Raw genomic sequence first — 14,790 nt, 5'->3', positions numbered from 1 at the left:
CATACTGTTTACATACATTATCATGAAAAAAAAAACGGGGTATGCGTTCAGGGAGAAGCTTTCGCTTCTCAAACCATATTCAAATAGGCCATTAAATATTGAAGGATGCTAACCGGAAGGAGGTCTCCAGTTATGCCTGATCACCTCATGATATCAAACCACATGTATACATACTAAGCGGTTGAAATGACCTGGCAGAAGTGGGTAAATTTAATCCAAAGCTGAACAAATGTTGATGCGATCCAACATTTCTTCACATCGGAATAAGATATCCAACTAAAAACCGGTCAGGGAAAACCAATTAGTATAAATGCATCATGGTTTAGATAAACTGAATTTTTCTGGTTAACTTAGGACAACTAACCGCGTTTTCATGCACACCTTGAGAAATGAAGCTTGTAATTAATAAAAAAAATCTACCTCAATCGAGATGACGACACGTGTCCATCATCAAGAAAGGGAGATTAACATCTTGTCAATAGATTTATTGTCATGATGAATATCCTTAGTAATGATTAACTTTGCATTAGAAATAAACTTTATACACTTCAACAAGTTAAAGCCTATTAACTAATCGATGACATCACTAAGCATGCTTAACTTATTAATTTAGCCGAACCCCTGGCTATATAAACAACCATTACCCTTCACAACACTTCACAAAATTCACTATTCACAAAAATCTTTTGAACAAAAACTATCACAAGAACATGAACTCCGATCCACTCGCCAAGAAAATTCTGCTGGCTGATTTCAATTCTATATACCAATATGAAGACCATGGAATCAAAGACATGTTCTTAGCCATTGAAAGAAGCGGGCTAAGAGGGTTTCTGGAGAACAGATTCATCATCGACTACTTGGTAGTCGATGAGTTCTTCGAAACGGCAAAAGAAGTGCACCGAGACATAATCGTGGCACGGGTCTATGGTCAATCCTTCTTATTCAGCGAGACAGATTTCGCTGAATACTGCGGTTTACCCATTGAAAGGGTAACCAATCTCACTTACTCCCCGGTGACCATTGAAGAAATGTGTCATCGGTTCTCCAACTCTAACATCCCGGTTAAGCCCTGGGGTGCTAAGAGTCAACTATCTCACAAGTACCAAATTATGTGTGAGATTTTGGGAAAGTCAGTTCTGGGTAGAGAGAAAAGCTACTATTACACTCAGGCTCTTTGAAATGATGATTGCCGTCACGGTTGGGATACCGGTAAACTGGTCCTATATCATCTACAACAATCTGAAGAAGATGATTCTCTCAAACAAAACTGGTTATGCTCCTCAGCTAAGCAGTTTCTGTGCTAGTCTAGACACTCATTCCGGACCCTTCGTCACTCTTCATCCGAAGCACGTGCTCACGAAGGAGAGAATCCAGGAATTAATCGACCGGTGGGAAGCAGCAAGGGCTAAGAAGAATCAAGCTGTCTGCTCATCTAATGTCTAAATCTTTTTCATCTCTTTTCTCAATCATCAAACCGGTAATTTTGTTGTACTACCGGTTTTGTATATTTTATTAATGAAAATCTTTTCTTTCCTTTTCGATCGAAACCAAATGAATCCTAAAGATATAACCAACATTAAATGCGCCATATCAAATCAAATCAAATCAGTCTTGAAAACTGAAATATCTGCTTCCCAAGAAGCATGCTCAATCTAAATAGACCAGACAATTCATTATTCTCTTGAAAATTGATAGAGCCTTTATGACCAAACATAAACGGTATGATTTTTAAATATTCTCATTAAATACAACCAACCGCTCACACTATAAAAGATGCCTCACTCTTCTTCATCAAACCACACTTCAAATATTCCTTTCTCTCTCTAAGTTCGAAACTTTAAAATTTCATTCACTCTTTGCTTAGATCCACTCCTGAAAATGAATGATGAGATGAGAAACACCATCATTGTCGACATTCATTAAATGATGAATTCTCGGTTTAAAGAAACCATATTCTCACCGATCGTAGAATCGGGCCTATAAGAGTTTCTTGAAGGCTCGGACACCATCCTCGAAGAGGAGGTGTATGAATTCTTTAACAATGGGCACATACTTGATGATGGTAGCATAATGACCATCATTGACGGAAGATTTCTTCGGATCACCGAAGAACACTTTGCCTATTTCTTTGAACTCTCAACCAAAGGATTTTCGGACATCCTAATGCCGTATTTTCTGGCTAAAGAAGACTATGCCTTCATCTTCTCCTGCTCCATTCATCCGGTTGATGAACACGGAGAAAAGGACGACATTGCTCCCCAATACCAAGTCTTTCAATATTTGGTCCAGCGGTCTATCATGGGCCGAATGCACAACCAGAACTACAACCGGGAGGCTTTCGACATCATGATAGCCATCGTCAGAAAATCGCCCATAAACTGGGCTTCATATCTCTTCAACAATTTGAAGAAACTTGTCTCAGCTCTAAGGGGAAGGATCGGCTTCGCTCCCCAAATCAGCCCATACCTAGAAGTTCATCGTCCCAACCTCGGGCCCGGTGTTCCTATCGGACCGGCCAACACCATGACTCGACCCATGTTGAACAGATGGATATCGATGATTGAGGAACGAACCGGAAACACTGTGGATGAGTGGGTTGACAGAATGATCGAGGGGGAGTGGCTTAATCTTCTTTAAATTTCTGTAGTTTCCGGTTATTTGATCATTTTGTTGTACGATCAGACAACCAATTAATCTCTTTTTGTCTCGACTTAATATAAAGAATTTCATATCTCTGAGTCTCCGGTTTTCACATAAGTTTCTTTCCGGTTCTGTTCTGACTAAATAAAAAGACTTCTTATTAATCAAAGCTTACAGTTAACAAAATTTCCGGTTAATTAAAATATCAAACCATATTTGAAAATTTTCAAAGTTTACCGCTCACGGTTTACCGCCCACAATATTACCGCCCATAGTTATTCTCCGCAATTACCGCCTAAAGTTACTACAGTAACTTTTGGAGGGAAAATTGGCGCCAAAACTCAGAACGAAGTGACGGTTCAACTTCTAACCGTTCAAAACCGCTCCCTATATAAGACAAACAGTTCATTATTTACACACGCTTTCTCTCTCTAAAAACTTAAGCTTTCTCTTGCATTCCGATTCTCTATGATCTTCATCTTCTTCGTTCATAATCTCGCCATGGACTCAAGATGTGGGACTTTGGTACCCAAAAGACTCAAGCTTCAATCTCATAATTTACTCAGACACGGACTACGCAAGATGCAAAATCGATGGAAAAAGTACAAGCGATACTTGCCAATTTCTGGGAGACCGGCTCGTTACATGGAACAACAAGAAGCAAACCTCAGTTGCAACATCAACCGTAGAGGCAGAGTACCTAGCAGTCGGAAGCTGTTGTGCACAACTCCTCTGGATCCAACAACAACTAAGAGATTTTGGTGTAATAGCTGAAGAATCTCCAATATTTTGTGACAACACCAGTGCTATAGCAATCACATACAATCCGGTGTTGCACTCAAGAACGAAACACATTGACATAAGACATCATTTTATCCGGGAGCATGTTCAACAGAAGCACATCCGGCTGGAATATGTCTCAACTGAGCAACAAGTAGCTGACATCTTCACTAAACCACTACAAGAAGCTAAGTTTTCTCATTTTAGAAACATTTTAGGACTTACTGATAGCAATCAACTTATACCATGATCATCCGTGCATACTGTTTACATACATTATCATGAAAAAAAAAAACGGGGTATGCGTTCAGGGAGAAGCTTTCGCTTCTCAAACCATATTCAAATAGGCCATTAAATATTGAAGGATGCTAACCGGAAGGAGGTCTTCAGTTATGCCTGATCACCTCATGATATCAAACCACATGTATACATACTAAGCGGTTGAAATGACCTGGCAGAAGTGGGTAAATTTAATCCAAAGTTGAACAAATGTTGATGCGATCCAACATTTCTTCACATCGGAATAAGATATCCAACTAAAAACCGGTCAGGGAAAACCAATTAGTATAAATGCATCATGGTTTAGATAAACTGAATTTTTCTGGTTAACTTAGGACAACTAACCGCGTTTTCATGCACACCTTGAGAAATGAAGCTTGTAATTAATAAAAAAAATCTACCTCAATCGAGATGACGACACGTGTCCATCATCAAGAAAGGGAGATTAACATCTTGTCAATAGATTTATTGTCATGATGAATATCCTTAGTAATGATTAACTTTGCATTAGAAATAAACTTTATACACTTCAACAAGTTAAAGCCTATTAACTAATCGATGACATCACTAAGCATGCTTAACCTATTAATCTAGCCGAACCCCTGGCTATATAAACAACCATTACCCTTCACAACACTTCACAAAATTCACTATTCACAAAAATCTTTTGAACAAAAACTATCACAAGAACATGAACTCCGATCCACTCGCCAAGAAAATTCTGCTGGCTAATTTCAATTCTATATACCAATATGAAGACCATGGAATCAAAGACATGTTCTTAGCCATTGAAAGAAGCGGGCTAAGAGGGTTTCTGGAGAACAGATTCATCATCGACTACTTGGTAGTCGATGAGTTCTTCGAAACGGCAAAAGAAGTGCACCGAGACATAATCGTGGCACGGGTCTATGGTCAATCCTTCTTATTCAGCGAGACAGATTTCGCTGAATACTGCGGTTTACCCACTGAAAGGGTAACCAATCTCACTTACTCCCCGGTGACCATTGAAGAAATGTGTCATCGGTTCTCCAACTCTAACATCCCGGTTAAGCCCTGGGGTGCTAAGAGTCAACTATCTCACAAGTACCAAATTATGTGTGAGATTTTGGGAAAGTCAGTTCTGGGTAGAGAGAAAAGCTACTATTACACTCAGGCTCTTTGAAATGATGATTACCGTCACGGTTGGGATACCGGTAAACTGGTCCTATATCATCTACAACAATCTGAAGAAGATGATTCTCTCAAAAAAAACTGGTTATGCTCCTCAGCTAAGCAGTTTCTGTGCTAGTCTAGACACTCATTCCGGACCCTTCGTCACTCTTCATCCGAAGCACGTGCTCACGAAGGAGAGAATCCAGGAATTAATCGACCGGTGGGAAGCAGCAAGGGCTAAGAATAATCAAGTTGTCTGCTCATCTAATGTCTAAATCTTTTTCATCTCTTTTCTCAATCATCAAACCGGTAATTTTGTTGTACTACCGGTTTTATATATTTTATTAATGAAAATCTTTTCTTTCCTTTTCGATCGAAACCAAATGAATCCTAAAGATATAACCAACATTAAATGCGCCATATCAAATCAAATCAAATCAGTCTTGAAAACTGAAATATCTGCTTCCCAAGAAGCATGCTCAATCCGAATAGACCAGACAATTCATTATTCTCTTGAAAATTGATAGAGCCTTTATGACCAAACATAAACGGTCTGATTTTTAAATATTCTCATTAAATACAATCAACCGCTCACACTATAAAAGAGGCCTCACTCTTCTTCATCAAACCACACTTCAAATATTCCTTTCTCTCTCTAAGTTCGAAACTTCAAAATTTCATTCACTCTTTGCTTAGATCCACTCCTGAAAATGAATGATGAGATGAGAAACACCATCATTGTCGACTTTCATTAAATGATGAATTCTCGGTTTAAAGAAACCATATTCTCACCGATCGTAGAATCGGGCCTACAAGAGTTTCTTGAAGGCTCAGATACCATCCTCGAAGAGGAGGTGTATGAATTCTTTAACAATGGGCACATACTTGATGATGGCAGCATAATGACCATCATTAACGGAAGATTTCTTCGGATCACCGAAGAACACTTTGCCTATTTCTTTGAACTCTCAACCAAAGGATTTTCGGACTTCCTAATGCTGTATTTTCTAGCTAAAGAAGACTATGCCTTCATCTTCTCCTGCTCCATTCATCCGGTTGATGAACACGGAGAAAAGGACGACATTGCTCCCCAATACAAAGTCTTTCAATATTTGGTCCAGCGGTCTATCATGGGCCGAATGCACAACCAGAACTACAACCGGGATGCTTTCGACATCATGATAGCCATCGTCAGAAAATCGCCCATAAACTGGGCTTCATATCTCTTCAACAATTTGAAGAAACTTATCTCAGCTCTAAGGGGAAGGATCGGCTTCGCTCCCCAAATCAGCCGATACCTAGAAGTTCATCGTCCCAACCTCGGGCCCGGTGTTCCTATCGGACCGGCCAACACCATGACTCGACCCATGTTGAACAGATGGATATCGATGATTGAGGAACGAACCGGAAACACCGTGGATGAGTGGGTTGACAGAATGATCGAGGGGGAGTGGCTTAATCTTCTTTAAATTTCTGTAGTTTCCGGTTATTTGGTCATTTTGTTGTACGACCAGACAACCAATTAATCTCTTTTTGTCTCGACTTAATATAAAGAATTTCATATCTCTGAGTCTCCGGTTTTCACAAAAGTCTCTTTCTGGTTCTGTTCTGACTAAATAAAAAGACTTCTTATTAATCAAAGCTTACGGTTAACAAAATTTCCGGTTAATCAAAATATCAAACCATATTTGAAAATTTTCAAAGTTTACCGCTCACGGTTTACCGCCCACAATATTACCGCCCATAGTTATTCTCCGCAATTACCGCCTAAAGTTACTACAGTAACTTTTGGAGGGAAAATTGGCGCCAAAACTCAGAACGAAGTGACGGTTCAACTTCTAACCGTTCAAAACCGCTCCCTATATAAGACAGAAACAGTTCATTATTTGCACACGCTTTCTCTCTCTAAAAACTTAAGCTTTCTCTTGCATTCTGATTCTCTCTGATCTTCATCTTCTTCGTTCATAATCTCGCCATGGATTCAGATAAAGCATTGTTTAAATACATCCTGCAGGTCTATTTCAACGACATTGATGAACACGCTGCAGTAAAACACAAAGCTGTGCTTCAATCGTTAAGAGATTCTGGGTTAGAAACTTACCTTTCTGGCCCGTTCTTCGTGCATCCGACGGAGGTTGAAGAATTTCTGAAAACGGCGACACTGAAAAAGAGGACAATCTCCGCCACCGTGTGCGGCAAGGCAGTTAACATCACGGAAGAAATTTTCTCAGAAGCTCTCGGTTTGCCAAATACCGGGCTAGATTTCAAAGCAAGCTTATCGGATGCAGAATCTAACGCTTCCTGGCTAGCCATATCGAGTGATGACACGGATCTGGTGTCTCACTCCAGCCGGAAGAACAAAATCAAGCCAGAGTTCAGGTGGCTGGTAGACATCATATCCAAATTGCTTCAAGGTAAACGAGGAAACTTCGATAACCTGACAAAGCTGAAACTGAAAATGCTGATGGCAATTGTCCGTGGTGACAAAATTGACTGGGGAACTATTCTGTTCGAACAGTTCTGCGAAATGGTGATACAAATGAACAGTCGGGTTCATGCATACACCATGCAGATAGGGAAGATCCTACGGTTCCTTCAAGTCGAACTCGGTGAAGGTGAACCACTTGCATCCGGCAATATTTTAAATTCTGAGCACATGAGCAAAAGAACTGCTAAAACGGCCTGGCCGAAATCATCTAGGATCAAGTCATCAAAAGGAACCAGTTCGTCTACACCGGCTGGTGAAAGTTCAAAACAAGTTGATCCAAAGAGAAAGGCTATTCAAACCGAAGTCCCGTAGAAAAGGGGAAGAGTAAAGAAATCGGCGAAGAAAAGCGCCAAGAAACCGGCAGATTCCGAGAAAACTCTATCCTCGGACCACTCACCCAAACCAACTGAACAGCTTCTTCAGCCAATTTCGCTCAACACTGTCCGTCCAAACGAAGCCGATTCTACTCCTTCATCGAGGCAAGCCGAACCCTCGGGGAGCCAAGAAACTCAGTCCAAATCAAAGGAGAGTCCGGCTGTGGAGGCTAGCGTTGAATCCGAAAACTCCAAATCTCCAACCAAGAACCTCGATGATATAATTCACGATGTGGGATTGAGAACCTCAGAGGTTATAGAGGACGTAGTCCAAACGGTTATCCATGAAACAGAAGACGATGTAACAAGTCTTCTCCAACAATCTGATCAGGTTGAAGTAACCGGTCAGACTAAAATTCATCTGGTCAAAGAAACGGCCAACTCAGAAAACATCACCCCTCCGGCTCAGGAGGGAATCAACGAAGAAAAGGAACCATCTGGTTCGGTTGGGGACAAAGCCATTCCAACCGAATCAACTCCCCAATTGGCTTAAGACGGGCCGACAAACCCACCGATCACACCTGAAGGTCCATCTCAGGTTAACAAAGGTAAAAAAATTATGATTGAGGACTCTCTAGTGCAAGGAGACAATGAAACCGAACCCGGACAAACTGAAATTGTGCCAGAAGTCGAGGTCTCTATCTCAACAGAAGAAGAGGAAGAAATGTTCCAAAATTTCATCCGGGATATGAACAAGGAAGCTGAAGAGCTGGCCACCCCTTATCACCTATGGGTCATGTTGCGTTGTGAAACGAAGCTATCCGACATGATCCCTGACTTCAACGACAATGAATATTGGGAGAAATTTGTAGCTCTGGAAGAAGAAGCTCTCAAGGTCACGGGTACCGACGTAATCCAAGCCGCATATGCTAAAACTCTTGTGATGCAAGAATACGCAAAGCTGCAGGCGGTAAATGATGCGATGAAGAAGGCAGAAAGAGCAGAACTAACTCCAATGGAGTTAAAAATGCTTGAGCGGTTTCATACGGTATAGAATGATCTTGCACGCAATGTTGACCGGCTCGAGGCAGAATGGAGAGATGAGTGCAAAAATCTTTTGCTGCATGCTGATCAGTTCCAAAGCAAACCAATTTTCAATGCCGGAGAATCCTCCAAGACGGCAGAAAACTGGAGTAGAGTTCCACCACAGAATGATCAGACTCCGAGACTTGAGCAAATGAAGGAAGTTGTTGTTGACACAATCATGTCCTCCCTTAACGAGTACAACATTGCTACCGATGCCAAAATTGCAACCGTTCAAACCAAACTGATTGAAACAGTCCGGGCATCTATTCACTCTGAGATTGTCGAAACGGTTCAAACATCGATCAAGACAATGATCGACGAATCTGTCAAAACCTCAACCGCTCCTCTACTTGAAATGATGTAGACTATGGCAGCTCAGATTGAGGAGTTGTCCAAGCTACAAGTAGATAGAACTCAAGAGCAAATTCGTGCAGATGCCGAAACAGCTCGAAGAATTCAAGACGAAGAAGATGCTAGGGAACGGTTAAGAAAGGAAACCGAAGACAAGGACCACGAGTTGGTCAAGAAATACAATGAGGAAGAAAAGGTCGCTCAACCGGAATCCACATCAGCACAAGCCTCGCACTCAATGAAAACAAGGAACAAGAATAAACGTAAGAAGATTGTGAGCTTGCTGCATCAGGTGGAACAAAGCGATATCGAAGAGTTTCAACCGGATGAACAATTTGAGGAACCTCTAAATGAAGAAGAAGAGGAAGATGCTACACGACTTAACCCGCGAAAGAAGAAAGCAGTTGAGACATCAACTGCATCTCCAAGTTCCAGTCCGACTGTTGCCCAATCATCTCGTCCACCCAGACCAATAGGCGGTGCCTTCCGGTTCAACCAGTGAACTCCCGGTATATCAAGTGTATTTACCGGATGGCGCATTGACGCAGAAAGAAGAGAAAGGGAATGGAAGGAGAAAGAGGAGGAGGAAAAGAGAAAAGAGAAAAGAGAAAGAAAATGGGGGATCATCCAACCTTTAGCTTATTCTTTTATGAACATATTTATGTTATTTTGATGCTTTATTTCAGAACTCAGTCATTTTCATTAAGATTTAATATTTACGTTATATTAAACTATTTTGTTTTGAAATTTTTCTTTGAAATTGTTAAACACATTTTTTTTAAACCGGCCATACATTACGATTTTTGAATATTTATTCTAAATAATCAAAAAGGGAGAAATTGATAAGAAAAAATTAAGTAAATTAATTTTCAAACCGGCTATACATTATGATTTTTGAATATTTATTCTAAATAATCAAAAAGGGAGAAATTGATAAGAAAAATTAAGTAAGTTAATTTTCAAGCGGCCAGAAAACTAAACTACTATTCTCTATGTGCAGGAACAGACTGAGTCGTATAAACCGGTTGGAGACTACATAAACCGGCTGAAGAATATATCAAAGCAAATCCGGCTCCAGATGATCAAAAGTCATGATCAAGAGGAACCGGTTTCAGCATCCTCAACATTCCCAACAGACCGGCTAGCAAAGAAAAGTTCTCATCCCAGTCGGATCACACTACGAAAGAGTCAACCGGAAACTAAGAATTACAAAGATGACGTAATATGACTAAATAGACGTGTCTTGGGATAATATAAGAAGATAAGATCCGGATCAGAAGCATGCGATAAAAACAATGATGATTTGCTGATCCGAAGATCCGACTCAGACAGCCGGAAGGTGCATGTCTGACACATGTCCAAAATTGCAAGCCGGCTACGTCATCCATACCTGATCGGTATATGCATGCTTGCCAAGTGTCAAGAAGTTGAAACGTGCACGCAACATCTCTGAACCTGCGTGACCTTGAACTGACCAATCCCATGGTGAGAGAAGAAAATGACCGTTGGGATCCTATTCACTACAAAAAGAAGACGTAACGACCTCATTTATTACGGTTCTGAAATACTTTAAGAGAGAGAAAGAAATCTCACGCGCGATCCAAAACTATTGTTTCATTTACCGAAAGCTTTATTGTGCTGTATTATTGTATTATATCAAGAGTGAGTTGGTGTAACCGGCGAGTAGCGAGTTAGGCTCGACCGGCATTGTAATTGTTGTAACTTTGAAAGTTAGTGGAGATCCTTCTCATAATCTGAGAAGAAGGGGTGACGTAAGAGGGTTTTCTCCGAACATCCATAAAATTTTTTGTATCGTGTCGTCTTACTTATTTTCTTGCTTATTTACTCTAAAACCTAACCAATACTAACCGAAACATAATCCTACTCCTTAATCAAAACCGATCTAAACATACTCCTTAAACCGACTCCTCATAAACCTCATCCAAGTCGCGTGTGTTGCTTCAAACTGAAATAGACATTTCCGTCCTTGAACCCGGTTCAAGAGTCTATGACAGTTTGCGTAGTGTTAAGAACAATTTTAGTCTTTAACCGGACTATCATCAAATTGTGCGTTGTTGTAAGCGGCTACCCTCCCAAAACCCTAACACCCCAGTCCTACAAGGGCGACCCCGATTCTAACAGTAAGGTAAAGATATGAGAGATTGATTGAAAAATAAATTGATATTGATGGTTAAAATATGCGAGAAAATTAGTTGTTTAAATACAATGAAAGTTAAGGTCACGAGATGAGAAGTGTGATTTGAATTGGTAGATAAATGTGGAATGAGATGGTTAGTTAGTCAAAGAGTTTTAAGGTCACGAGATGAGATGTCAATTGAGCATTAATGGACTAAAGTGAGTTTATCTTCTAATTATTGGTTATTTGACTGCCACAACAAGGTCATTTTTTAGTATGAATTATCGATTAGTCTTATTCTTACATAGCATTCTATTACGGTCTAAAATCAAGGCCTCGACCCTAGAATAAATTCCAGCAACCATTCTCGGCACCCGGTCTCGGTCCTATGGTGCACATGGGTCAGATTTCTGTTTTGTTGTATTAATATTTTATTTTGCTTTCCTTTTCTATTTTACAAACCGAATTCTGTTATTTCTAGTATTTGTTGTAACCAATATTATGGGGCAAGACATCACCTATATAAGGCTGGTCTTTCTTCCTCAATGACCCATTAATGGAATAATGAAGATATGAACTTCGGCCCTATTCATCTATTATTATTTACTATGGACTGTTTGGTATAAACCAACAGTATTTCTCTTCGCACCCTTGGTTCTTCTATCCCTTCCCCCAAATTCTCTATCGAAAACCTTCCGCTTCCCTTTGATTGTAGAATTTCCACCGGTCTTAGAGATCAAGAACTTGATTCTTGAACCCAAAACATACCTTACGAAACAAGTCGTAACACATTCCTTGATATATTATTTTAGGTTTTTTTTAGTTTGAAAGTTTAATGGGTTATATAGTTGTGTAACATGTTCTATTATAATATTTTTCATATCAGTTTTGAACATTATGTTATGAAAATTGATTTTTATTGAAAAAATATTAAAATCTAATCAAATTAAAATTAAAAGTTTGTTTTGACAATGAAAAAAATATATTTAGTATTAAAATTCAATTCATTTTATTTTATTATGTTCTGAAAAAAATATTTTTTTCTATCAAAACTTTAATATAAAGTGTAATCCACCTCCATATTTATTCATACTAACTATACCAAAAAAAAAACATTTTTAAAAATATTTATGACAAAGTAATACCCTTTACAAAGTTATTTGAAAATAGGTATGTTTTATTAAATTATGAAGATAAATCTGAAATTTTAAGATAATTCTTCAGAGTTATTTTTTCGTTTAAAAAAATATTTTTTATTTTTGTAACCAACCAAATTTCCTATATATTTACATGCGGCCGGCTTTTGTGAGAGAACAAAAAAAAGGTTAAAATGGGGGCCCAGTCTAATCCATAGTTTGAGTTGGCAAAGACAGCCAGGTTGTAGACAGCTGTAAACCAACAAAGCACACAGAAACATAAACATGTTAATACAACGCCAGACCCTTTTCAGTTACCAGAATTGCAATCACAACTTGTACATGAAGAAGACACCATTGTTGGCCAAAGTCCCCTCTACTTCTTTCTTCTTCTTCTTCAATCATCATCGGATGTGCTTCCTTTGCAAGAACATTAACAACTTCCAGATTTAATTAAGATTATGGATCCATGTCCATTCGTACGCCTCACTGTAGCTAATCTCGCTTTAAAAATCCCCATTGCCTCAAAGCCAGCACGTTCCGTTGTGCATCCGTCTTCTTCACCTTGCTTTTGTAAGATTAAACTCAAAAACCTTCCGGTTCAGACCTCTCTAGTCCCGCATATTCCCGATGGTACCCACTTTCCCGACGGACAACCGCAGGTCCCTGCAGCGACTTTTCACCTCAGCAAGGCGGATCTCGATAAACTTACCGGAAAATCCCTCTTCGGTCAAAACCTTCTCCTGAGAATCTCGTTCTACACCGGCCGCAGGGGCGCTACTTGCGGCGTGGACTCTGGTAGACTACTTGGCAAGGTTTCCGTTCCGATAGATCTTTCTGGGACGGATACTAGGGCTTCTGTTTTCCATAGCGGATGGATTTCCGTCGGCAAAGACTCTATGAAGAATAATTCGCAATTTCATCTCACTGTGAAGGCGGAGCCTGATCCGAGATTCGTTTTTCAGTTCGATGGTGAGCCGGAATGCAGTCCTCAGGTTTTTCAAGTTCAAGGGAATATCCGGCAACCTGTTTTTACTTGTAAATTCAGTTTCAGAAGCAATAACGATTGGAGTCATAGGTCCAGGTTAGTTCTGAATTCATAAATAATCTTATCTTTCCTATTTTGGGTGTTCTTTAGTTAAATTTGATGGATTGGATTGGATTCGATGTTCATGCAGATCATTCCCGTCTGAATCAACCAATTCCAGAACATGGTTAAGCTCATTTGGAAGCGAACGAGAAAGGCCACTGAAAGAGCGGAAAGGATGGTCAATCACGGTCCACGATTTATCCGGTTCGCCGGTGGCCGCCGCATCAATGGTAACACCCTTTGTCGCATCTCCCGGTTCGGATCGTGTCAGCCGTTCAAACCCAGGTTCATGGCTTATCCTCCGTCCAGGTGATGGAACATGGAAGCCATGGGGTCGACTTGAGGCATGGCGTGAACGTGGGTCAAGCGATGGCTTAGGATATCGTTTCGAACTGATCCCTGACTCAGCCGCCGCCGGGATTGTCGTCGCGGAATCAACACTAAGTTCTAGCAAGGGCGGGAAATTCGTTATTGATCTTGGTTCGGCTAGATCAGGTTCTCCGGGTTGTAGTCCGAAAGGGAGCGGCGATTTTGGGTTCGGGCTTTGGCCTTATTGTGTTTACAGAGGATTTGTAATGGCGGCTAAGGTTGATGGTGAAAGAAAAAAATGTAGTAAACCGATTGTTGAAGTTAGCGAACAGCAAGTTTCATGTGCAGAAGATGCGGCAGCTTACGTTGCATTAGCGGCGGCTGTTGATCTTAGTATGGATGCTTGTAGGCTATTCTCTAAGAAGCTTCGGAAGGAGCTTTGTGCGCCGCAAGATGATCTTTATCTGTGATGAGATTTAGAAATTGAAAAAAAGTTGGATGTTTTGGGCGTGATTTTGTAGGGTTAAAATTTTGTGGATTTTATATTAGGGTGGACTTATTACAGATAGACAATCTTCTACGCTTTTCTGTAGAGTTGTTGTTAGAGAAAGAAGGTGAGTTGGCAAGGCACGCTTTGTTTTTTTTAATTTGTGTGGCTGGCAGCTGGCTTTTATTTGTTTGTTTGTTTTAAGATTTAAATAATCTTTCTTTGTTTCAACTTTGGCTGAACTTTGAACATAAATGATTCATATTAATCTTCAGGACATTGTTTGGAGTGACGTGTTCCTAAAACTAAATTAAATATATTTATGATGGTATTTGTAATGAGTATATTATAAATTATAAAATTGGAAAATGAAAAATGCTATCAAAAAAAATCTCTCTTTAAATTGAATATTATTAAGTAAGGATGACAATTTGAATGGTCTAGTTTTGAGCGTTTTTTTTTTCCAATTTGACCGGTAGGAAATCGGGAATGGTAAAGATGATAATTGTGTTTTCCGTCCGAGTTCAATTCGATTATG

At 39.8% G+C, this 14,790-nt stretch overlaps 2 protein-coding genes across 2 annotated transcripts; both read left to right on the top strand.

Annotated features, from left to right (window-relative positions):
* The first annotated feature begins 9,109 nt into the window (after positions 1-9,109).
* On the top strand, positions 9,110-9,595 carry LOC124930238 (ribosomal biogenesis protein LAS1L-like). Its single transcript, XM_047470597.1, has one exon. The coding sequence runs from the start codon at positions 9,110-9,112 to the stop codon at positions 9,593-9,595; it is 486 nt and encodes a 161-aa protein (XP_047326553.1).
* A 3,082-nt stretch (positions 9,596-12,677) lies between these two features.
* On the top strand, positions 12,678-14,449 carry LOC124932236. The gene is made up of 2 exons (XM_047472853.1): positions 12,678-13,450; positions 13,545-14,449. The coding sequence occupies exons 1-2, from the start codon at positions 12,828-12,830 to the stop codon at positions 14,233-14,235; spliced, it is 1,314 nt and encodes a 437-aa protein (XP_047328809.1). The 5' UTR covers positions 12,678-12,827; the 3' UTR covers positions 14,236-14,449.
* Positions 14,450-14,790: the final 341 nt, after the last annotated feature.

This window comes from Impatiens glandulifera, chromosome 3, assembly GCF_907164915.1.
Source record: "Impatiens glandulifera chromosome 3, dImpGla2.1, whole genome shotgun sequence".
Lineage (NCBI taxonomy): Eukaryota > Viridiplantae > Streptophyta > Magnoliopsida > Ericales > Balsaminaceae > Impatiens > Impatiens glandulifera.
The sequence above is the reverse complement of the archived record's forward strand: the minus strand, read 5'-3'. Positions and strand labels throughout refer to the sequence as shown.